Source organism: Dipodomys merriami, unplaced genomic scaffold, assembly GCF_024711535.1.
Source record: "Dipodomys merriami isolate MVZ:Mamm:240054 unplaced genomic scaffold, mDipMer1.0.p SCAF_123, whole genome shotgun sequence".
Classification (NCBI taxonomy): Eukaryota; Metazoa; Chordata; class Mammalia; order Rodentia; family Heteromyidae; genus Dipodomys; species Dipodomys merriami.
The window spans coordinates 1048534-1075485 of NW_027202527.1; the positions used below are offsets into that span (position 1 = coordinate 1048534).

Genomic DNA, 26952 nt, shown 5'->3' on the forward strand with positions numbered 1-26952 from the left:
AGCTACTTTATCCACAGCACTGCTTCCCAATTTTTCTGGTTAACTGGAGCTAAGAGTCTCGCGGTCTCGTCTTCCTGGGCTGTACTTGTACACAGAACTTTGGATCTAAACCTCCTGGGTCACTAGGATTACAGGCCTCAGCCACTGGTACCCAGCAAAGGTAGACTTCTTAAAGGCCTCTATCTCCATTCTCTTCTGTCTCTCTCCATTTAGAACTGACATGAGGTGAGCAGGTGGCCTCACCTCATCACCTGAGATACCCAGTTTCCACCATGTTCTTCTTAACCTAGATCACAAATAAGGCAGCCAGGTGGCAGTGGACAGAATCCTTGGACACCATGAGCCAAAGTGAATTGTCTCTTTTCGGGCTAGGAAGGTTTCTCAGTGGTAGAGCGCTTGCCTTGCATGGCTGAGGCCCTGGGTTCGATTCCTCAGCACCACATAAGCAAAAAGAAAAAAGCCGGAAGTGGCACTGTGGCTCAAGTGGTAGAGTGCTAGCCTTGAGCTGAAGAGCTGAGGGACAGCGCCCAGGCCCAGAGTTCTGGCCCCACGCTGAACCCCCCGAAATTTATTTTTAAAAGAGATTTTACTTTTCATGTAATGGAACAGTGATCAACTATCATTCCTCATTAATAGTAGGATGCCAGCTCCTAAAGAAACACTCTAGAGCCGGGCCCTGGTTGCTCACGCCTGTAATCCTAGCTACTCAGGAGGCTGAGATCTGAGGATCGCGGTTCAAAGCCAGCCCGGATAGGAAAGACCATGAGACTCCTATCTCCAATAAAGCACCAGAAAACCGGAAGTGGCGCTGTAGCTCAAGTGGTAGAGCGCTCGCCTTAAGCTGAAGACCTGAGGGACAGCACCCAGGCCCAGAGTTCAAGCCCCACGACCGACAAAAAAAAAAAGAAAGAAAGAAACACTCTAGGGGTTTGGCTTACTAAGATCAACATTCATATAAAATATGCCAAGTTAAAATATAAAAGACAGCGCAGGGAAGGTGGTTCAGTGGTAGAGTGCTTCCTTTGCATTCATGAGGCCCTGGGTTCGATCCTCAGCACCACATAAGCAATAAGAAATAAGCAGGAAGTGGTGCTGTGGCTCAAGTGGCAGAGCACTAGCCTTGACCTGCAAAGCTGAGGTACATCACCCAGGCCCAGAGTTCAGGCCCCATAACCGGACCCTCCCCCCCAAAATAAAAAAAAAAATATATAAAAGAAACAATGTGATGAACATGAAGAAGATAAACCTCAACTGATTAAGTACTTAAAAAGTCACCGGGCTTTGTATTTAGCTCTTTATAGCATGAGAATAACAGTGTTGTCTACCATCAATTTGAGATACTATCTCAAACAGAATGGAAGCTAAACAGGGCTGTTTGTGGCTCAACTGGTGGCTCATCACCTATGAAGCCCAAATCCCTGAGAGTCATATTAACCTTTTATAAAACAAAAATATTCTCATCTAATTTTTGCAATCAAACACATATTTCCAACCATGTATACACTAGCATTTCTTAAATAATTGATATTTTTCACAACGAGTACAAAAGGACATAAAATATCCAAAAGTGAATTTCAGTGAAATCATAACTAGCCATGCTAAGATCTTTCTACTCTTGGAAAAGTTTAACAGAAACAACTTCTTTAACTTAGCCAACTGAATATAAAACAAAAAGCAGACTATTATCCCAACAGTTTAGTAATCTACAACAATTTCATTTTTCTTTGAAGTGATTTTTTAATTGTGAAAATAGTGTACAGAGGTGTTACAATTACATGAGCAAGATAATGAGTACATTTCTTATCAAGCATTGTAGTCTCCTCTTTTGTTTCCCCTTCCCATCCCTTCCCATCCTCCCCCTGCCTCCACATGCATTCCTCCCCACTCCTTCACCCTCCTCCACTCACCAGTTGGTTTTGGACATAACAACTTGTACATCTCAATGTTGCAATGGGTCTACCTGTATCCCTATTTAAATGATTTGTTTTTCCCCTTCCCCTCCACAAATTATACCAACATCAGGTACAGTGAAAGCAGGGGTTATACTGTGGGTGGGTGGCATACAAAGCAACAAAGAAATAATCTTATAAATGTGTTAGAAACAATCGCATGAAAGAAAAAAAAACATTTGAATACATATCTTAGTGTTCATTTCCCTAACATCACCTTGTCTGACCTTTTCTGCTTTACTTTGAGGTGATTTTTTTTGTCCAAAATTTTCTGGCTTTTCACTCTGCAATGCCACAAGTTAAAATCAACACACTTGACTCCAGGGAGGCTGAGAAATATGAAGCATGTAAAGTGTTCTCTTATCTTTCTGTTTATTTAACAAATGTCACCAAATTAATGTTTTTGTACTTTTTAAATATCTTATGTTAAATTTTCATTTGAATATTTGTATTAAAAATGAAATTCAAAGAAGACTTTGAAAATTGTTACACATACAAAAATTTATTCTCCACAATACCTTACCATCGGACTAAACACCATGGGAACATGTAGAGGTAGTAAGAAGCTATAAGAGGCTTCAAAACTCAATCTGTATTTATGGTGGGATGTCAAACTTGAAAATGAGTGTGAAGAAGTTGTGTGTGTGTGTGTGTGTGTGTGTGTGTGTGTAACACTACAAAATAAAAGCCTATTAGCACACGTAGACTGGAGTATCATGAACCAGAAGATTCTTCAGAATGTGCTTCTTAAAATCAGTTCTATTAGTTGCCCCATTTGGCAGTGTCCCTTTCTATTTTAAGAGATGTAAAAAATTTCCTCTTTTCTAAAAAGCTTAATGCCTCAAGACGAGCAAAGTGAATTAATTTCATATTTCATTTATAGTCAAGTTAGTGACTTAACATGGAGTGAACTCTTAGACAAAATGGAAAGACTGGCTGATATTTGAAAGCCAAACTTCACATCTGAACTCTGTGTGTGTGTATGAGTGTGTGTGTGTGTGTTTGTGTGTGTGTGAAGATGTGTGTGTGTTGGGCTTATCGTCTGTCTGTCTGTCTGCCTGCCTGCCCAAACTCAGGCCTTAGGTGCTGCCTCTGAGCTTCTTTTGCTCAAGGCAAATCTGAGCCCCTCCACTGCTTCCATCTTAAGCTTTAATAAAAGCCAGCCTGCATAGGAACTCTTCAAGCATTGTTTTCTAACAAACAAAAAGAAGGCTTAATCTGCCACTCTAGGAATTACTTCTCATTCATTTATTAAATGGAGTTATAATTCCTCCTCATGTCCCTTTCATTGCAAAACAGAAAGTATCTTTACCAGCTTCTCAGAACAGAAGGACCATGTCTGAGTTAATTTCCCAGAACAATTCAAGGCAGGAATAAAAGTTATTAGGGAAAACTTTCTACACAGTTCACTCGTTTTATCTCTCTACTTCACATGAACTCTACTCTTTTATATCAAGTTTACAGAAAGATCGCAGACATTTCTAGATATTCAAGCTCTATATTGTCGAATAGTTTTCACCCTAGACATAAGATTTGAGGAATACCCAAGAAAAACAGCTAAGTGGCCAAAAGTGTCACCAGGTACCATGCACTTCTGAGAGTCTTATAAAGCCTGACTACATGAGGTCTCATTTATAAAACACAATCTGAACACACAGAGCAAAAATCAAAATTACTTGGAAAGGTAGCTCTGCTGAAAAATAGAGAGACAGTACAAAGGAAATCTTATGCTCAGTAGTAGCATTCTTTTCCCACTGGACAAAATGAAAACTTTGGGCAAATACGGTCAATGTGTATTCAGCTTCACTAGTGTGCTCACACGGAAAGTCTCACAGTCTAAAAGGCTGAAGAAACTAAGACCAGGAAATGATTCCTTGTAAAGTTCAGTTAAGATCTGACACTATTTATATTACCAAAATCATCTCATCTCCAAGGAATGTGAAAATGTCTGCCCCAACCTGGTTAAGATGATTACTTTTTAGAGTGACTCATCTTGTTGAGATGAGGAAAGTTAGGTAAGTAAGCATGCATTAAAGCTTCAAAGACTAAAACTTCAGTAAAGAGAAGGATTGGCTACTTTCTACAAAGCAACTTGTTGATGATTTTTAATCTTTTTTCTTTTTGCTCATCTGTTAAAGAAAGAGAGTAAGATCCAGAACGCTCTACTGAATAAAGCCTACAGAGAACTCAGCTGTATTTGTACATCAACAGCTGCCTATGACCAAGGATGACTGCCTTTAAGAAAGTCTCTTGCTTCACAGCACAGGTTTATAAAGATCCGTGGACACACTGAGAGGACAAGCTCTCATCTGTATGGTGTCGCTGTATGTGCTGGTTCTTTTCAGAGGGTCTTCGAAATCCCTTCTTGCAGTACTCACAGCGGTGAGGGTAGTCTTTTGTATGAATGGAGATAACATGCCGTTTAAAGCCTGAGGCATCTGTGGTGCTGTACTCACAGTGCTCACACTGAAACACTTTCCGACCACTGTGTGTGTTCATGTGCTTTTCAAGCTCATCCTGTTGTTGAAATCCCTTTCGGCACCTCTTACATCTAAAGGGAGGATCCTTGGCGTGAACTGACAGAATGTGGCTACTTAGCAGAAATGGATCTGAAATCTTGAAATCACAATGTCTACACTGATGCATTTTTTCATCCGTGTGGACAGCGGCATGTTTCTTGAGTTCGGAAGGCCTGTGAAAACCTTTACCACACATGTCACACTTATGGGGGTACTCCTTGGTGTGAACTGAAATTATATGTCGTTTCAAATCACCTGAGCTTGAGCTCCTGTGGTCACAATACCAACACTGGTGTCTTTTGCTTCCTGGGTTGATAAAGCCATGTTGCCTTGCTTCTCTGGTATCTGGGGAAGTCAGAAGATAAATGTCACCCTTAAATGGCATCTCTTTGCTGGGCTTAGACTTTGGATGTGTTTTCAAGTTAGAAGAGTCCGCAGACTCATATTCCCAGGACAAGTGCTAATAGAGCTCCCTCCGCCCCATCTCCCTACTCCCCCCCCCCCACCTCCACAACCCATAACCTCTCCAATGGATTCTCATGTGGATTCTGTGCTCTAATACGGGCCAAAACATTTTCTGCACCCTACACAATTGTGGGGAGAGTTCTTGCTAAAAGGTGATGACTCAATATCCCTTGTAAAACAGCTGTCTCGCATTCACAGAATTTACACCTAAGTACCTTTTGGTGGCACCTTTTCTTTACATATCACTTTATGATAAAACAAAAGTCTGAGAATGAGAAAAGTATCATCCTATATGCCTGCAGAGGGACCACAGCTGTACTTGACGATTTGGTTCTTTGTCTATTGGAGATAATGGTCTCATGTATTTTCCTGCCCAGGCTGGCTTATCTTGACAATAATGAGTGAAATTTGAGTGCATGTGGCTCATGCTAGTAATCCCAGATACTCATGAGCCTGAGGATCTGAGGATTGAGGTTCCAATCCAGACAGGGCAGAGAAGTTCCTGAGACTCTTATCTCCAATTATACATATGAGAGAGCTGTAAGGGATGTGCCAGCTCACTTCATTCAGTGCTAGACCCAAATAAGAAAAAAATGCAAGGGGAAAAAGAAAGGAGAGCTAGCACCCTAGCCATGTACCTTAGCTCAGGGGTCGATGACCTAGAATAAAACAAACAAACAAGAAAAATCCTGTGAGTTGAAACTCACAGGACCCTAAAAACAATGACCAGACCCATAAGGTGGGTTGGGAATTTTGTTTCATCTCCACTAAAATCAGCTTACAGTTTTGATTCCTTTCCTTCATTCTGAACCACAATCAGATTTTTCCAAGGAACTCATTCATGACTCTCCCTGAATTCTAGAAACTCTATTTTCAAAAACAAAAGCTACTTGTAGCTCATCAATTTCTTCTAAAACCTCACCAACGTGTGGAGTGAAAACTACCCTTCCCTCACCCATTTGCTGTTGCTGGGAATCATCTCTCTTCCTTTTCCCTGGGTTTTGTTTAGCGAGTCGATCTTGGCCACCACACTCATCTGCATGCAAGAGGGTACCTGCTCCAGAAGTCTGGTTTTCAGGTCCATCAGAGATATCACCTAGTAAGTGAGTATTAAAAACATTTTTACAAAGTATTATGAGGCATAAAACAGTAGGGACTCTTAGCCCCAAACATGAAAACAAGTGCTGACACTCATGAGATATAGAAACTCCTTATTTCAGTCACTGTGTCTTTTTAAAATTCTTACTTTATTTTTAATGTGTACAGTAGCAACAGGGGATATGCCATAGGGGAAAGAACATACAAAGAAACAACAAAAACAACAGAAAGTAATAAAATCACATGGTACTTTTAAAACAGTAACAATTAAGACAGACCTCTTGTGTCCATATCTTGGGGTTCCTTTCACTTGGCACCAGCTTATATGGTCATTTGTACAAGGTTTCTGAGCTTTTCAGCTCTCTGATAAGATTATCCTCTATGGATACTAATTATTGCAAATAAGGGAAACCATGAGACCTAAATGTCCTTGGGACTGGTCAACTTCACTTAATACGATCTTTTCCAAGTCTTTCCATTTCCTAACAAAAGGGACAGTATGGTTCTTTCTGATGGAAGCCAGAATTCCATTGTATATATGTATAATATCTTCTTGATCTACTCTTCTACTGAGGGGCATCAGAAGTCAGATTGCTGGGTCACAGGGGAGCTCTATGTGTTTTGAGGAACCTCCATACCGCTTAGGGACTGTTTATGGACACATTCATATCGAGACCAGGAAACACCTTGCTTCCAAACCCAGCAATCTCCTAAAGAGGTGGTCAAGTCATGAGCCATGTACAAGCAAAATTATAAGCTAACACATTGAAAGTCTGTCCCTTTCTAACGTACCTGGAAACTCAGAGCAAAATGCATAGGGAAAAAGAAAACCCATCTGAGAATTCCTCACCTCTCCTTAAACCACCACAAATTCATTTCTCAGTGCTAAACTCTGAATAACACAGATGCCAGTTTTTTCATTATTCAAAGACTGAATTCTTCAACTACTATGTGACTTACCGTAAGCAACTGTCCATGAGACTGGCATCAGAGCTTTCATTTCATTGTCACCCACTTGCTGTTCATGTATAGCAGAAGATGCTAGAGCGGTAGCATATTCCTCTCCTTTAATCACATCCATATATCCTTCATCAGTAATTTCAACAAAACCTAAGTACAAAATTAAGTAGATGCACAAAAAGTTAGAGATATTAATTTCTGAGACTCTGCTGTAATTCATACTTTGATTTTTCATACAGAATCTTGCTAGCCCATGCTGGCTGAAATCCTCCTGACTCAGCTTCCCAAAGTGCTATGAATGAAGGTGTATACCATCGACCCCTTCCATAAACTTTCAAAGCACCAATGTCGCTGGGCACCGGTAGGCTCATATGTGTAACCCTAACAGCTCAGGAGGCTGAGATGTGAAGATCTGAGGTTCAAAGCCAGACTGGGAAGAAAAGCATGTGTCACTCTTTTCTGCAGTTAAACACCAAAACCTCAAGCTGAAAGAGACACTGTTGTTCAAGTGATAGACCTCCAGTCCTGAAAACACAAAGGTAAAGCACAGAATTCCACCACTGAATGTAAACCCCAAGGGGAAGAAAGGGAAAGACAGAAAGAAAATGAGACAGAGAGAAGGAAAAATGGAACAAAGGATGAAGGGAGGGAAAGAAGACAGAAAGAAAGGAAGGAAAGCGGGGAGGATAGAAGGAAAGGTGCAAGAAAACAAGGAATGAACACAGAAAGGAAGAAAGGAAGTAACAAAGGCTGAGAAGGAAAGAATAAAGGCAAAAAGAGGACAGAAAGACCGAGTTCATGAAAGGCAAGAAGGAAAGAATCAACAACCTAAGGATTTCTTGCTGACTTAAAAGACAAGGATGCCTTCTTTGAAAAAAGAGACCATAATAATGACTAAAACAGTGTCCCTTACTTCATTCAAATACTGCTTGCATTGAATACCCAGTGTAGGCTGGGTAGAGCATCTTACGTGTATAATCCAGCCACTAAAGGAGAGCTGCTTGGAAAAAACGCAGAGACAGCATCTCAACAGACATCCTGTGTGTGAGCCCCAGCTACTTACTCAGTAGACTATATTTAGGAGTAATACAATCTGAGACAACAACAATCTGGATGTGGGATTCCAGCTTCGCAACAGTCTACAGTTAGCAGCAATATAAGCTGAGGCTGTCCTTGGACAAAAATGTTAGTTCTGCCTGAAATATAATAATAAAATGGAGGCATAGACACATTCAGTTAGCAGAGTACCTTCATAGTAAACTTACTGTCCCAAATACAAAATCCTGAGTAGCTCTTAATCCCCACAACTTATGGACATGTTTCCCACCACATGCCTTCTGCTTACTTAAGACTTCTTCTTTTGCCTGCAGTCACTGACAGGCATACATGTTTCTATTCCCTGGAAGTAAAAATTCTTTTGCTCTGACACACTAGTTCCTCTCCAAAATTACTCTCAGGTGGCACTTTCTACCATGTCTGCATGGCCACCGGTCAGGAAACAAGACAAGAATTCATTAGAACCTTCATTTCAACACAGTCCTCTGTAATACTTTTACCATACATTTCAAGTACATCTTAAAAGATGTCTCCAAAGAAGATGTCAATTATTCTGGTCTAGGAAAGCTAAGGGTCGACCATTTAAGGAATCAAGATGAGTAATTTGGAACAGCATATAAACATGCTGAAGGTTTCCTCTTTACCTAAGTCATCCATTCCACTGTCAGATTTTAAAGTGGACATCTTCATGACTTCAGGGCAAGTGTCATCTACTTTACAAGAACTGACTTCTGGTTCCATGTCCATATTCGGTCTAATGGGACCACCATGATCCAAGTTGCATGCATCATTCACTACAGAGGTGGGAAATATATCAGAATCAACCAGCTGATATACATGAAGTAGTGCTATTTTCTTAGTCTTTTTGTCCAATACAATCTCTAATCTGACTCACAGAAAAGAAAATAATTTAAGAGATGTTTGAGAAAAAATTGTCCCAGCATACCACATAAGTCAAATTTCTGGTATTGCTAAATTAGGTTACAGTAAACAAAAAACAAGACATATACTTTCTTTCCTTTACCCAAAGGTGCCCAGGCTGATCCTCCAATCTGAACCTCCTGAATACCTAGTATTATAGGCCTGATCCAACGGTGTTAGGCTGGGTATCCCCAATTCTTTTTCTAAATTTTTATTATTATTACTTTTTAATTGTGAAGATACTGTACAGAGGGGTTACAATTACATGGGCAAGATAATGAGTACATTTCTTTTTTTTAAAATGTATTTAAATGTATTTTTCTTTTTTTGTGAACATACTGTACAGAGGGGTTACAATTACATGGGCAAGATAATGAGTACATTTCTTATCAAGCATTGCAGCCTCCTCCTTTGTTTACCCTTCACATCCCTTCCCTGTGTCCCTCCACCCCCTCACCCAATCCTCCCCACCCCCCCCCCCCCACCAAAGTAGTAAAGTTCGTTTTGGACATGACAACTTGTACTTCTCATTGTTGCAACGGGTCCACCTGTATCCTTATTTAAACGACTTGTTTTTCCTCGTCTCCTCCACAAATTATACCGAAATCAAATACAGTGAAAGCAGGGGTTATATTGTGGGGGAGGGACACACTAAGCAACAAGGAAATAATCTTATAAATGGGTTAGAAACAAATGCATGAAAGAAAAAAACATTTAAATACATATCTAAGGGTTCATTTTCCTAACATCTCATTATCTGACCTTTTCTGTTTGACTCATACATATATTAGATATTGCAAATAAGGGAAACCATGGGACCTATGTTTCTTTGGGCTTCTCTTACTTCACTTAATAGAATTTTTTCCAAGCCTTTCCATTTCCTAACAAATTGGGCAATGTCATTCTTTCTGATGGAGGCATAGAATTCCGTATCCCCAATTCTTAATCCTAGTTTTAAATAACTGCTTGTAAACAGGTGAGCTATGTTGTGGAATCTTGGAACTATTTTACAATCTTCTAATTAAAATTGGTTCATTGTTTGTAGCAATTGTAAAGCCAACATTATAAGCAAATCAGCAGTGAAAGTGAATCCTCTTGACTCTCTTTCCCTACGAAGAACCAAAACTGATAGGTAGGAATATACTGAAATCTTCCTTCCTACAAACATGAGGTGTAAAATGTAGCAATCAGACATGCAATAATTCCAAAGCCTTAGGCCCTATAACTGGTGATTTAGTTGTTGTAGTTGTTTTAGCAAATTTTTTATTGTGACTAAGTGATTACATGAATTCCACAGTATTGTGAGATAGTGATACTTAGTTAAAAGTCACAACCACATTCTAACTTTCATCAGGCAAATTGTCTTTATCATGTTCTATAGAGTTTATGAGTTCTATGAGCTTTGACAATACAGTTATATCTTCCACATCAGGTGATATGTAACATTTCTTTCCTTGTGCTTAGTATCAGCAGTTTCCACTTTCCTGCTCATTCCCTTCCCTCCCATTGATGCCATGAGTTGCTTAGTTTGTTTTGATCAATGACCTGTGAAGCTGATGGGTCCTTCTGATGGATTTTTTTCCATTTCGCTCTGTTTTTGTTTTCTCCATCTAGTATCCATCAGATGTGCACACATGTACCATATATGTGCTAAAACTCTTTACACTCAGGAATATAATTCCAAGTCCTATTATCCTTATGCTTTTTCTCCTTCCCTCCCTCCATTTTTTTTTTATTGTGAAAATACTGTACAGAGGGGTGACAATTACATGGGCAAGATAATGAGTACATTTCTTATCAAGCATTGTAGCCTCCTCCTTTGTTTCCCCTTCCCATTTCTTCCAATCCTCCTTCCCCCCTCCGCCCCCACAAAAGGTCTAAAGCTTGTTTTCCACTTAAGGACTTGTACATCTCATTATTGCAATGTATCCACCAGTATCCCTATTTAAATGATTTGTTTTTTCCCTTTCCCTTCACAAATTATACCAAATCTCAAATACAGTAAATGAAGGGGTTATACCATGGGGGAGGGACAAACAAAGCAACAAAGAAATAATCTTAATACTGTGTTAGAAACAATCACATGAAAGAAAAAAACATTAGAATACATATCTTAGGGTTCATTTCCCTAACATCAACTTATCTGACCTTTTCTGGTTGACTCATACATACACTAGTTATTGCAAATAAGGGAAAGCATGGGACCTAAGTTTCTTTAGGCCTGGCTTACTTCACTTATTATCCCTTCCTCCATTTGTTACTTCCTCTCTTACCCTCTCAGTTTTGTCCTCTCCTTCCTGCTCTCCTATTCAATGCCTCCTTCCCTTCCTACCTCGTCCCTTCACACGCTCCCTTCCTTAGTTGTGTTCCTGGAACTGAGGTTTCATTCTCTTGTGTAACTTTTTTCTTTTTTGGGGTCCGGTCGTGGGGCCTGAACTGTGGGCCTAGGCACTGTCCCTCAGCTCTTCAGCTCAAGGCTAGCGCTCTACCGCTTGAGCCACAGCGCCACTTCCGGCTTTTTTCTTTTTGCTGATGTGGTGCTAAGGAATCAAACCCAGGGCCTCAGGCATGCAAGGCAAGCGCTCTACCACTGAGCCACCTTCCCAGCCCTCTTGTGTAACTTTTTAAAAATACAATTTCTTTTTTAATATTAAAGAGTTGTACGGGAAGATGAAGGGGTGGGTCACAGTTCCATAAGTCAGGTTATGAGTAAAATACTCTCTAGATAATGTGTCACCATCCGTTTTTCCTCCCAGATTTGTCCTGCCGTCCTTGCCCACAAGTTGCACATAGTACATTGTTTCTATAAGGTATATTGAATATCACATCTACATTTGTCCACCCTAACAGTACAACTAATCCACCAGGAAAAAAGAATAAGAAACAACACCAACGAAATGAATTCCATTTGTGGCAATCGTTTTCATGAACAGTATTTAAGATGTACACTTTTGGATTCCTCAAGGAACAGTATCCTCTTCGGGTGTGTCTGCTGTGTCTATTCATGAGTAAACACAGAAGGCCCTGCAGAAGTTTTCATGTACCACTGTTGTTTAGGAGGCTTCGTTCACATCTGAGAGAAAACGTAACAGTTTGGACCAAGACCTTAAGCCACATCCCCACTTCCTGCTCTGTGGTGCTTAATTGGAGATAAGAGTCCCTTGAATTTGCTGGCCACAGTTGGCTTCAAACCAACATCCTCAGATCTCAGCTTCTTGAGCAATAAGGATCAGAGGCATGATCCACCAGAGCCTACTTGGCTTGCAAGCTACATTTTTAAACACAATTGGTCTCAGAATGAAAACATCTTTTAATGAAAGGAAACTGATATATTTCACAACCTAACGTATGAAAGGTAAATATTTTCTTACAAAAATGTTCGACAGCTAGCAAATCCCAGGCAGTAGTGCATGCCTATAATCCTCCTTAGTAGGAGATCTGAGATCTGGGGATGGGGTTTAAACCAGCCCCTGGAAAGAAAGTCTGTGAGACTCTGAATTCCAATACATTATCCAAAAGAGCCAGAAGTGGATCTGTGGCTCAACCCCAAGAGAGTTAGCCTTAAGCAAAATAACACAAAGACAGCAAAGGGAAACACTCTGGGATAGCACCTATTCTGAGCGATCAACCTTCAGCACACACACACACACACACAAACACACACACACACACACACACACACACACACGCACACACGCACACACGCACACACGCACACACGCACACACACAAACACCTGTCCAGTCCCCTGGTGCCTTCCTCCTCCAACTCCCGCACTGGGCTGAAGGCAACAGTAAGGAGCTAGAGACTAAAAAGAAAAGGTAGGTCAAATTAAGAGTTAAGACAGCAGAAATTCAAGATAGACATACATCAGAAATGCAACAGAATTTCAGGATAAACATACTTCAGACAAGTTGAATAGAGATGAGAACACAAAACAAAGTTAATCTTGTGTGGCAAGCTGACTTTTTCTTATAACAAGAGTTCCAAAAATTATGTAGGTCAAAGAGTAAGACCTTCATGAAAGGATGAGTTGAATTTTGTGTATTTTAATTTCTTGTTTTTTAGGGTACCTGTCCTGAGAATGGGGCTCAGAACCTGGATACTATCCCTGAGAGTTTTTGCTCAGGGCTACTGCCATTTGACCCACAGCTCCACTCTAGGCTCTTTTCAGCAAGTCAGTGGAGAAAAGAGTCTCACCAGCATTCTTGCCCCGGCTGCCTTTGAAACACAATCCTTAGATCTCAGCCTCCTGAGTAGCTTAGATTAGGCAGGAGCCAACAGGGCCTAGATTCCTTAATCATGCTTAAGACAAGGTCTCACTATATAGCCGGGGTGCTTTCAAACGTAAGATACTCCCACTTCAGTCTTCTGAGGACCCCAATTACATGTGTGTAGCACTAGAGCTAGCTAAGATGGCTTTCCCCAGAAAGTCTTCCTGTACCTCTACCAATGCTAATACTTCCTAAAACTGTCTTTTGTGCTTACTTTCTTTTTCTTTTTCCTGTGTTGTTGTGTCTCTCCTGGGGATAGACTAAAAGACCTGAAAATGTCTTGGAGAGGATTTTGGCTCCAGCCTAACTCTCTATCTTTCCTGCCCAGAATGGCTTGGAATCAGAATCCTGAGATCTCAACATCCTGAGTAGCTTGCTTTGCAGTCAGGAGACACCTGTGAACTCAGGTGTTTCTCCATGTTTATCAGGTGTCAGGCTATCTTGAACTTAGTAACAGGCAATTTGTGTTTATAACTTTTGTCAATTTACAAGAGAAACTGTATTCCAGAAGGTTGCTGCACTTCCTAACCTATGCCCACAGGATCATTAGTATCAGATTTAAATGTTCTTTTACAACTAAAAAGGGCTAAACTTCAGTACAACTTCAGTGACATTCATGGACTGGGAACACTGAGAATGGCCTTTTATATTTCACATTTGTGAGAGAGATAACAACAAACTCCTACTTCCTAATATTGTAAAAATGCCATGTGTCTGTATATAAGAGGTTATTCTGTGTGTGCATGTGAGTGCATGTTTGTAAATGTGTGTGCCCACCTGTGTCAGTGTGTGTATACCAAAACAACTGGAAATACACATAATAGGATAAATTCTAAGGTTGGAGCAATGGCTTGGATTTCTAAAGATAACCGTACACATTCTTAGGGGGAATAGTTTTCTGGCTGGAGTCCAGAAGTGATGGAGGACATGGTATGGAAAATACAATACATGAGAAAACTCCTTTCACTGTTGCCTGAGGGAATCCTGTGCAAAGTACCAGGAGCAAAAATCTGAAAGGGAAAATCAATATGGTGGATAAGTGGAAAGCAAAGAAGGACTGAAAAAATCTTTATAGTCAGGAGAATCTAAAGGAAGCCACACAGAAACCCTGAGTTTGCCCTTATGGAAGAAATTCCAAAGGGAATCCAGTTATGTATCTCAGAATCCCGAGGTCAAGTACTACCAGTCTTGCTGGTAGGAACTGTGATAATACACTAATAGACACAAATAACACATCCAACTACGAACACTTTGATTGTGATAGCTACTAGGATGGAAGTGTATAACTGGGAAAATTAGAGAAGCCAGGTGACCAGAGTAAAAGACCAATGAATTAGCTATGAGAATCTGGCAGAATTACAAGGCCATCAATGAATCTTAAATTGGGACATTTCTTCTCTCAATAAAAAACTCCAAGTTTGATACATTAAAAGTAGGATCATGTAAGACACACTTATACCTATTGCAGGACAGAATGAGTTTGGTTCTTGTGGCTGCATCTCAAATCCATCTCCATCCATGACCTTTAATGTTGAGTCGTCACAGCACCTATGACAAGGCATAAAGTACAACCAACAATGAAACGTTAAAAGTATCATGATTTGGCTCAACCTGAGCCCATTTAATAAAGGGATTTCTGTGAGAGTTCCTTATACCTTAAGTTTAAGGTACCTTAATCTTGCTATCACCAATTCACAAAATGGTAACAATTCAAAATATCTAAGAAGTGTAAACACTTGTTGCATTTTTGGGTAGTCACTGGCCGCCTCCCTTTATAATGACCTTGTGATTACAGAAATAGGGAGGAACATGTAACTGTATGTCAGTCTCTTTCATTTGCTCTCTGGTCTAAAAGGGAACTCTTCTCCGCCATTAAAGAAGACAAGTTCATATGAGCAGAATAAAAACCCACTTTCATAACCTGTGTGAAACCCTAATCCCTCTCTTTCTCTCATTGTAGCTAAAATGCTAACAGAGGTATAGAAAAAGAGTAAAGTTATTCACTTTATATTTAGTTTCCAGTAGAAAAATTAAGTCTCAGGTATAGATAGATATGTACATAGACACATCAATACATAGATAGGTAGATACATAGATACCTACATTGATGTGCATTTCTTTCTTTCTTTCTTTCTTTCTTTTTTTTTGTCCATGGTTGAGTGCTGTTCCTGGGCTCTTCAGCTCAAGGGGAGAACTCCACTGCTTGAGCCACTGCACCACTTCCTGTTTTTGAGTGGCTTATTGGAGATAAGAGTCTCACAGCCTTTCCTGCCCAAGCTGGCTTTGAACTGTGATCCTCAGATCTCAGCCTCCTGAGTAGATAGGATTACAGGTGTGAGCCACTAGTGCCCGGCTATTAATATGCATTTCTATTCAGAAGACATGCTACCTGCCCAACAGTGGCACACAAGTTATCCTAGCTACTCAGGAGGCTCAGATCTGAACATCCTGCTTCACAGACAATATAAAGGAGAAAATCTTTGACATCTTACCTCCAATAAGCTATTCAGAAAAAGCTGTTGCTGTGGCTCAAGAGATAAGGTCTTATCTTTGAGTACAACAGGCTCAGGGACAGAGATCAGACCTAGTATATGAAAAGAGTTTATTTTTTTCAAAAAAGGTTATGTGGTCCTGATAAACACATACAAGTAAATAACACACTCAACTGTAATTTATATATAAACAATGGCTTTTCAACATCTCAGTTTTTCTCTATTCACTGGTAAGAAACATAGTTTAAGACAATCACGTTGCTTCAAATAACAAGACCACAGTCATCAACCCGAATGAAACAGAGAACCAATACTGGCTGCAAATCCATTATTGTTATTCCTGATTTTCAAAACTAGGTCTCACTACATATTTCTATTTCTTCTCTTAAAAATGTAAATGCAAGTAAGGTACGAGCTCCTGGCTCAAACATAATTCATTGAAAAGTTGAGATTACTAACTGGCATTATACTTTGAAGCCAGTCGGCGTAGAAACTGTTTGCAAGGATGCTTTCTCAATGAAGAGCCTGATAAAGTGCCAGGGTCCTGTTATCCTAGCTAGTAGGGAGCCTAAAAGTAATCCTTTTTCAGTCTCATGGACACCAGGCCCTGAGCTCAATCTCCAGGACTGGCACCCACACAATTAAATCCAAATTAATCTTCTCTAACCAACTAGATGAAACTGAATTAAGGGCATTTTTGGTTTATCTACAAAAGCCAATCCAATTAATGTAATAGAAATGCTAGTGCTTTGGATGAAGCGTGTGCTCTGCCATGCAGGTCAATAGAAAGTTTAAGGCCAAAGCAAAAGCTTGCTACATATGGAAGTAGACTCTCTCTAAAGACCAACACAAAGGCACACATGGAAACAAAAGTGCCATTGATATCCATAGCTGATGGTCACGTCTGTAATCTCTAGCTACTCAGGAGGATGAGATTGGAGGACTGTGGTTCAAACTAGTCCCCGAGACACTTATCTCCAAAAAAAAACACAAAAAAACAGAAGTGAAGCTGTGGCTCAAGTGGTAGTGTTCTAACCTTCAGCTGAAGAGCTCAGTTACAGCACCCAGGCACAGAGTTCAAGCCCCATGACAGACAAAAAAAAAAAAATTCCATTGATATAACAAGATTTTCTTTTTAACTACTTATCCTGTGGCTGTTCAGGATTTGGCACACAAGTTCCTTTGACATACCAGCTTTTCTTTTTTAACTACTTATCCTTTAGGCTGCTCAGGATTTGGCACACAATTCCTTCCCTTTCCTTAAGTGACATCCTAGTTTTCCTCCCATGTATCTCAGGGCTACCTTATCCCTGACCTTTCACCTTTCTGATTTCCTCCCATATTGTTGCTTTTGTTTTTTTCCAACAGGAAGAACATGTCCAAACCCACAAACTAAGGGAGAGTCCTAATGTATAACACATTACAGTTTTCTTCACTCCCTGCCAGACTCGGTATCATCCCTTGCCAATTCCTCATGAACAATTTCTCTTCCTTTTACTTCTTTTTTAACATTACAGTTCATAATTTCCTGATGTCTGAAATCAATACAGTCCTTCAAGTGGATTTATTCCTTCAAGACACAACCACATCTGACTGGAAACCCTATAAACAAAAGTTGATTTTTATGTAGAAATCCTACAATTGTGTTGAGCAGAGGGTATCCCAACAATCTGTAGGCAGAATTCCTTTGATCATCCATAGAGGTTTGCTGCTCAGAAAATTTTACACAGATGTTAATATTCCAAAGACCCTGCACTATTAGGCTAAGCCTATCACCGGCTTACCTGCTATAAATACTAATTTTGCCTGGTAAGAGGGTGCTAAGTACATCACTACTCCAACAAGAGGTGTGTTTGCTTCCTTTCCACTTTGGAAAGGTTCTTTGGTACTCAGCCTTCTGAGATTCACTTGTACTTTAATCATTTGTGACCAACCAATGAAAAAGATGAAAGAGCTCCAGCACATAGGAAAGAAATCGGCCAATGCTACATGCTGTAGACGATCTGGCAAAGACAGCAACTATTTTTAAAGCCTGAAGTCTGGGTCTGTGAAGAGTCACTGAATGCTTTCCTTTCCTAACACATACTGGGGCACAGGAGAGGTGAACATACCTCTCATATGAGCAGTTACTAATATGAGCAACCCCATCTCCTCTTTTCACAGGAAGCAACAGTGCATTTGATGCCCTACTTTCCCCTTCCCCCATTATCGTCAGAACAAAAGAAATAGGGATGCAACCTATCAGCAGAACATATGTTCTCCATGTATGAGGGCCCTGGATAAAATTCCCAGCTCAAGAACCGTGGTGGAGGAACTGGAAGTGTTTTCATTTTGTATTTCAGAGCACCTTAAACCTCTTCTGGTAATGTTTTAGCAGGGGCCCACTACTGCTAACTTCCTCTAATTATTCAATGACACCACTCTTATCAGTGAAACATATGGCAGATGTATCTACAAGAAGGGAGAAAGAATATGCTGGTAACATTGGACTGAAATACCCACAACAATACAGCCAGCACAAGCGTCTCAAGACAGATGATACAAGGAGTCCAAGTCTATATGCAAATGTAGAAGAAGACCAAGTGATCACACGGGTCACCAGATGGTTGCCCTGAACATACTATCTATTTGACCCTCAGTCTGTTTCTCTCTGTCTCTCCATATCAGTCTACCTCTCAGCCTTCACTGCACCTTGAGCTTGACTAAGACTTGCAAAATTAAGACCATAAACCGCCTGTGAAGAGCTCATTTGGAAGTTTTAATTAAGGAACAGAATCTAGGAAATACATGGGGAAAAACATGAATGTTAATTAGACTTTGAGAAAAACTGTTAAATAGCCCATGTACTACCTTTTTTACTACACATACTACTTTCCCAGCCTACCTTATCTTGTCTCATGTTCTCCACATTTCCACAGCTTAAAATAAGGCTGCAAAGGAAAGCCAAAGGCTTAAGAGCACCTTCAACAAGGCACTACCTTTCAAAGTGACACATTTACTCAGTCAGGGATGTAAAAAGACAACTCAGAGCTTTTCTTTGTGTACCCTGTTTTAAAATCTCCTATATCTTGATACTCAGATACCTTGACTTAAAATTTCCTATGTCTAGATACTAAGGATCACAGTTCAAAGCCTGGCTGTCCATGTATGAAAATCTACAGTACATTCTTGGCTCCAAGTAAATAACCAAAGCAGGAAGTGGAGCTGTGGTTCAAGTAGTAGAGTGCTAGTCTGGAGAGAAAAATGTAAAGGAAGGACAGTGCTCAGGTCCTGAGTTCCAGCTCCCAAATCCCAGAATTCAAGCGTCCCAAACAGAATAGAAACAGCACCAGTGCCAGCACTCCATCTACTCCACCCAAACTAATGAAAATGTAAACAACAACAAAAATAAACGAAAAACCAAAACAAGTGGAAATGCTTAGCACACTTATGATCACTGAATTTCATCTAGGGCTCTCCCCTGGTCTACTCATCATTAGAGAACTATTTTACAAAATGACAAAAATGAGATCATATTTCACAAAAGAAAATTGTATGAATATCAACTAGACAAGTACAATTGAGTCTGTGGCAACCATCATATAATCTCAGTTCCTCTGGAGACACTAGCGAGAGAACCAATAGTAAGAAGGCTCATGTCCCACAGCCAGTGTGACCAAACTTCAAAAGCATATTCCATAGGCAAAAAACAAGGGTAGGGATAGAAAGTTTGAAAAAAAATAAGAAAAACAGAACAAAACAAAAAAGTATATTCCTCACGCAGTACAGTATTTCTAAAGCAAGCTTTGGTTACTCTTACTATATGGATACATGCATACAAAAAAAGCAATTTTAAAAGATACTTTTTTTTCTTTCAGTCGGGGAACTTGAACTCTGGGCTTGAGCACTGTCCCTCCGTTTTTCAGCTCAAGGCTAGCACTCTACCACTTGACCTACAGAGCCACTTCTGGTTTTCTGATGGTTTATTGGAGATAAGAGTTTCATGGAGTTTCTTGCCCAGGCTGGCTTTGAACCATGATCCTTAGATCTCAGCCTCCTGAGTAACTAGGATTACAGGCGTGAGTCTCCGGCACCTGGCTTCTACTCAATGCTGCTCAATTATTTTGCAAAAGTACTATACTGAGATTTTGTACTACTGCAGTATAAAAATCATGTCAAATCATAATCTAGCACAATTCAAATTTTTATTTAGGTATTAATTCAGAATAATGCTTACCTTGTTATATCTGAGTCTATACCTGGTTTGTTTTTAAAACATCTATACATGTGTTGGCCTAGGAGAGCTGCTAGTTAAGGTATGGTACTTTGGAGAGTGAGAGAGAGGCGAGATTATGGTTCAAAGCCAGTCTGGCAACTCCTGGTCTCCACAGAGACCAGGGGACACACTGAGACATGCCTGTAAAGCAAGTCACCAGGAGGAGAACTAGAGTCAGAGCCTAGCCCAGTCAAAAAGGGAAGGCTCTGTTTCAAAAATAACTAAAGCAGTTCAAGGGCCTGTAATCCTAGCTATTGAGGAGGCTGAGATGTGACCAGCACATTTTAAACCACACTGAGCAGGAGAGCCTTTGGGACTCTTAACTCCAATGAATCATCACCAAAAAAGCTGAAAGTGGGAGTTGCCACCAGAGCCAGCCCTATAAACCAGTTTTATGCAAGCCAGTGGATATGAACCTATGAGGGGCACACAGAGATGCAGTTATCTTGCTGAAAAGACATTTTTGACCATGCAATATCAGAGAAACACTACTCATTCGAACCGTTGTTGAAAGAGGTCTACAACTGTCGGCAAAGTTCAAACTTTGAAACTGTACTCACAACAGATGACATCATTTCCACTTTGATAATACATTTATTTATTGATGTGTTATTTAGTTATGTAATTAGATAGCTGGCTAGCTAGTCAGTTAACATAGACCCTTCCCCACTGTTAGGCTCTTGTGATCCTTTGGCTTCAACTTCCCAAGCAGCTGGATCAACTGAGTTCCCAGGCATCCAGCGCATTTCCTAAAACACCTGAGAACACTGTGCAAACCTCCTTACAGGAGAGGTGAGGATAAGTGGAAAGAAACACTAAGACAGAAACCCCTCACCAATCGATTCCTGACAAATAGCACATCTATAGTTCTAGCTACTCAGGAAGCTGAGAGCCAGCATGACCAGGAAAGTTCCTGACATTCTTATCACAAATTAATCACTCAGAAAGCTAGAAGTGGTGCTGTGGCTCTAAGTGGTAGAGTGCTAGCCTTGGGAAAAACAGCTCAAGGACTCAACCCAAGTCCTACTTCAAGCCCCAGGACTGCTCTCCCAAACCCCCGACCACAATACAAGAGAGAGAGAGAGAGAGAGAGAGAGAGAGAGAGAGAGAGAGAGAGAGAGAGAGAGAGAGAGAGAGAGAGAGAGAGAGAGAGAGAGAGAGAGAGAGAGAGAAGAAAAAAAGGAAATACCCAGCTTCTTTACAACTTATTTATTATACTCAGCATCTCAAACTTCTAATACAAAAGTAACAAAAGTAACAAAAGTTAACAAAAGTAACACCAATAATGAAGAGCACTGGGAACCTTAATTCTTACCTACTTTGCCTTCCAGTTCTTTGTCCCCTCCTCTCTAGCACATTGATAGCTACTTCTCAAATTCCCAAAAAGTCAAATACAATATGTTTACCTGAATTATCTGAATGGAAAGGGATCAACAAAGGAAACAAAGGAAAAACAAAGGAGACAAAGGAAAAAAGCTAAACCAATGCCCAGTGATACTCACAAGACACTATGTTGGAAACGCACTGTAAAACTTAACTGAGTTGGGAAGGATGGAAAGTGGGAGACTAATGAGGTATGGGGTAATGGGTACGACAAGAAAGGGAGTGGTTGCCTTTCATTTGTAACTCTAAATCCTCTGTACACCACCTTGAAGATAAAAGGAAATTGACAAAATTGACAAATTGACAAGTCCCATTCCCAGAACACAAGCTGTGAATATATATATAAAGATATACATTAATGTAGAAAGTATATATATATATATATATGTATATATATGCATACATACATACATAAAAAAGAAAGGAAGAAAAAAAGAAAGGACGCAAGTCAATCAGTCAGTCATATACGAACAATTTTGGGGCTCAACTATGACTTTATCTAGGCTCTTACCAACCCTAGACAAGAAATTCAGGAAAACATCCAGCTTCTTCGGCTTGTATTACTTTTCAGGGTAATCTAACGTATCCTCAGTTCAAGATGCTCTTACCTCACGTAACTAGGATCACAATCCTGTGCCATCAGACCCAGTTTACATGTCATCTTGCTAGCCTAACCTTTTGCCCTCCCAGGCTTCAAAGTCATCCCGTTATGCAGGTATCATTACAAGCATAAGCCACCATACTCAGCCCTCAAAACACTAAGTTTTAAACAAGGACAGGGACTGTCTTTCTAAAATGTGTGTAAATTGTATGGCTGAGCAAACGGCTGTGCATACTTCCGGAGATATGTACAGTTTCGTGGCTCTCATGCCCAGGAACTGTAAATTTAAAACTAATATTTAGTCGCGATTACTCATTTTTAGAGTTAGAATATATATAGTTCTTTTATATCTTCGACTTTGTATTTTATAAAATACTCTGTAATGTGGCATTTTTACTTAGAGTTTGACTTTTATTCCCCTCATGGCGTTTTGTAAAGTATCATCCTCCTATGTTAAATCTTGTGAATCATTCTAATTATCCTTTCCAAATTATTTTATCAACTATCTGCCTCACTTTTATAGCTTTAAATAAATAATTAGTTTATGCAAAAAATAAACTGTGTGTAAGTTATAAAATAACACATCCTTTGGCCAAAAGCGACTACTACCAAAATATGTATACCTCTGGTTTTCCAGTTCATCACCGACTACCCTTCTAAACACACAAAATAAAAACAGTAAAAAAAAATAAAAGAACTACTCATATAAACATGGACACATATAAACTCATCACATGATTTCCTGCTAAAGATAATCTCACCTGATTCTTTCTTATGCTTGAGGCTAATTTACTCTTCATCAGCCACAACTAACCGATGTCCTGAAACACCTCATGTTGATGTAATGTGCAGGATATCATTCTATCTTCTCTGTAGGACTTCAGCTCTCCCAATACAAATCAGCTACTTCTATAATCCACAAAAACAATGGCCTAAGCATTTTATTTCACAAGGCAGCCAACAAAGCCTGTACAAATGGCCGCCTCTCTGTTTTCACTCACTCCTTTCAAAACCTCATCCTGATGTAGTAAACATGGAGAACTGCTGAAACATTGCTGCTGTGATCAGTTGCAGTCCCGAAAAGGTGTGGAAAACTTGGCTTTTATACCATAAGATTGTTGGAAACACATGCTCTACATGTTCAGGAACTCCAGTAACTGGACAGTCACAGGAGGTGCTTCAAGATTTCAATAACTGAAGAATAATGAAAGGGTTATTGCCATTTGGTAAGTTCTTTCACCAGGCAGGGTTTTTGTGAGGACAGTGTAGGCTACACAAGTTTAGGAGCTACTCTGTAAATACCTGTGTCTTCATAATTAACCTAAGGACAGGGCAGACATCCTAAATCTTCTCTCTAGTCAGCCACCATAACACCCTTGCTATTAAGCGCATTGTTCTACTCAGCAAGATAGGAAAAATCAGAGCAACCAACCATGAGAGAAGAGGCACCATTTCTTGATAACGATTAGTAGTGGCAGCCCACATTGACTCCCCTGGTATATTTCTCTGCCTTGAAACTTCTGCAGTGAACAAGAGCTTCTAGTCCAATGTCACACATACCTCAGCAATGCTGCTCACAACTGCACCCTCATGAACTTTCTAGTCTAAGCATCTCAGATTGTCTCAACTGGAGCCATCCTGTAAATATCTGCAACTTTCCGAGTTTTTAACTTACAGATGGATTACCAAAAATTTACATGTATGCTTGATTCCAGTCTTCATGAAAAGGAGAACCAAAACAAAATCCCTCAAGAAAACTTCCACACCACACGCCCACTGTGACTCGGCAACCGTCAGTGCCCCCTGCTGCTTCCCATGGACCAGGCTACAAAGCACACAACCCACAACTATAGCTCACGGAAGGGGTACAAAGACAGGTCTACACCATTTGTCATTTGCTGTGATATACCAAACCAGTTCCTACTTATCAATGGTACATACCAACGAGTACAGCAATATGAGATGTGTGAGCCACCTACAAGTGTCCACCAGTGATGCAGTGACAGGAGGGACCAACCAGAGGCATCAATCAGAACACCAACTCTTCAAGAGAGCAATCGCTCAAAATTCATGTCTGATGAATCATGGCCAGATTCTTATTCCTATATTTCCAACGGATAAGGTATCATCACACAATTTTACAAGCTAAAATGTCACTTGTGACTATGGTATCTCGGATTCTATAACCTGAGACACTAAAAGAAAAAAAGTATGAAAGCCACATGTCATTAGCTGTATGTGACAGAGCAAGAGTTCACACGTACCCTCACAGCTTCCTATGGTCAAAAATTCTCATTATTTTCTGAGTGGAAAACCTCAAAGCGTATTATCATATAATTTTTTTTCATGCCATATAGCTATTTGGCTTATCTATTAATTAAAAAGATATCCAAGCACGATTTCATCTCCCAGAGCCAGGCTGTCCCACTGATTAGCAGTAATTAAAGTGTCCAACTCATCTGAGCAGCAGTGGTGTCCTGGCCACGGTGCCCCCTGTCTCATGCCCACAGCCCCTGAGTGCAGCTGCTGAGGAACTGCTGGCTCTACCAACACGGACTTGTGGCACTGCTATGCTCATGCCTGGGAATCTCTCTAAAAGCCAAGGTGTAACTCCATGAGCACTGGAAGCTGGGGGTGAAGAGCAGAGGATGGTGGACCCTGCTCACCCCCTCCTCCAGCCAAAATGGGACCCCAAGGACCTGCCAGCATCTACACAATATGTTAGTCTGAGCTCAACAGATCAATTATTTCTGACTTTGTTTGGTCAGTAATCTGACAACTCTAAAAGTTAATTCCCATGTTTCTTTAACAGGCATTTGAAGCGTATTAGCACCGCATGTTTCTATGTATTTAAATAATGACAATTGATACATCAGGTATGGTTTCCATGGCAGGATAAATCACACTTAGCAATATATGATTTCATTAGAAGATTATTTTTTACTTTCATTTGAAGGAACTGCCAGTTTCTACTTTCCAAATTGTGTTCTAAACCATTTCCCATTAGACATGATTAGCACTTATTTACATACTTCTTACAAGAATGGAAAAATCTGGATGATCTAATACTTTCCATTTTCTTTATTGCAGCAAAGAGGCAGAAACAGTTCCACACACCAGTATAAGAAAAAAAAAAAAAAAAAGAACACCTCAACACATTAAAATACCTACTTTTTCATAATGCTGTGCATGTAAGCTAAAATCCCCAGCGGCCAGCTTTCTGAGCCGTATACTGCCCCACAGAAGACCCTAGTCAGCTCTCCTTACACCTTCCACAGTGCATCGACTATGGTTCTCTCACTGCTCAGCAACCAGTAAGACCAAAGTCCTCTGAGAGAAGAACGTTTTTATTTTGCTCTCGTCCCCCAACCCCCACCACTAGAGGACAAACACCCCCATAAGCATGTAAGGTCTCCAGTATGCACTAGTAACACTTAGCATTTCTTCAGAGGAAAAAACGTACAGCCAACTTCCAAACCCACTGTCATGCCAAGGATATTGAAAGGAAAAAGGGACAGGAAAACGACAGGGAAAAATAAAAGGGAAACAAAAAGATAAATCATCGTTCATTCAAGAAGTGAAAAACTTTCTCCCGATACATGACAATATAACCTCCAGACCTTTTCATTGTCCTAATTTACACTAGTCTTCCACTGGACACACTAGGAAGCAGTTTTTTCGCATCGAATTTGAGTTTGCATTTTCAGACAGTGGGGGCAATACTGGCTGAAATCGGCACCGCCTCAACTTAAGGGCTCATATGAGTGTACTCGAGCAAAAATTGAATTTCCTGGGGTCTCACTGCAGCCACCCAGGGGACAAACCATGTGAGAAAGCGCCAGGCAGCAACGGGCAGCACCAAGCAGCACTAGGCAGCACCAGGCAGCACCAGGCACCACTAGGCAGCACCAGGAAATGAAGCTGAAGTGCAGAGAAAGACAGCCCAGCAAAGAAGGCGCACAGGCAGAGAGGGCAGGGCCGGCTCACTGCGCGTGCGGCCTCCCACTCTCTTGCTGTACATCCTCCTCACCCACCAGAGAGAAATCTTTCTCTCCAGAGGCCGCCTTCAGAATGGTGCTCCCCCTCTCCTGCAATCCCTGGTCGTTTCCTGGAGAAGGTAGGCTTACAGACACTCCAGCATCTTTTCCCCCACAGGGAGTTAGTCCACCACTGCCGATGTTTACACAGTGAAAAATGTGTGCGGCGCGGCTGCGGCCTTCGTCGCAGGCCTGGACCTTTGGCCTTTGCCCGTCTCCTTTCGCCCCCACTTTGGATCACTTGTCGGTCCACTAGGGCCGCTTCGGCTGCCTCGCACCGCTGGGCCACCCAGCCACCACCTCCACCCGCTTCCTCCCAAGAGCGCGCCATGGCCACCACTCCCTGCAGCCGACTCCCACTGCGGCCTACTCCCACTGTGGCCTTCCCCGGCCTGCTCGGCATCGCAAGCTGCGTCTTCAGGGCCTACTGAGGCTCTGGAGCAGCGTCGCCCAGCCCGACGCAGGGGAGGGACCATGGGGGGCGCCGCCCAGACCACCGCACTGACACTAGGGCCCAAGGACACAGAGGCGTCCAGGACTCACCGGACTACACCGGCTGAGCAAGGGTCGGAGATGGCGCGGATAACACGGGAAGGCCTTGCCCAGGTGGCACTGAGCCAGGCTGTGGCTGGTGGGGCAGGGGAGGAACGAAGGGGTCCGAGCTCCCCAGCACAGGACAACCGTTACCAAGTACGTCACTTACTTACGTCATCACCAGACAGACACACCCGGGAACAGGCGGAAGGGCACATAGGCGCCTCCTGCCGGCTCCTGGAGGACCTCTTGGAGGACCTCTTGGAGGACCTCTTGGTGATTGACAACAGGGGACCCGCTGGTCACGTGAGGCGGGGTCTCCTAGGGGCGGGTCACAAGGTTCTCTTTGCCTCCACAGCCACCACTGACCTGCGCCCAGACGCCTGCCCTGCCCCAAAGCTGCAGCAA

The 26952-nt window shown here is 41.2% G+C and overlaps 1 protein-coding gene across 1 annotated transcript; it reads right to left on the minus strand.

Moving 5' to 3' along the window:
• Positions 1 to 1965: 1965 nt before the first annotated feature.
• On the minus strand, positions 1966 to 26612 carry LOC138823810 (zinc finger X-chromosomal protein-like). The gene is made up of 6 exons (XM_070017370.1): positions 26554 to 26612; positions 14702 to 14790; positions 8692 to 8841; positions 6992 to 7141; positions 5889 to 6029; positions 1966 to 4813 (listed from the first exon to the last, which is right to left on the minus strand). The coding sequence occupies exons 2-6, from the start codon at positions 14760 to 14762 to the stop codon at positions 4218 to 4220; spliced, it is 1098 nt and encodes a 365-aa protein (XP_069873471.1). The 5' UTR covers positions 14763 to 14790; positions 26554 to 26612; the 3' UTR covers positions 1966 to 4217.
• Positions 26613 to 26952: the final 340 nt, after the last annotated feature.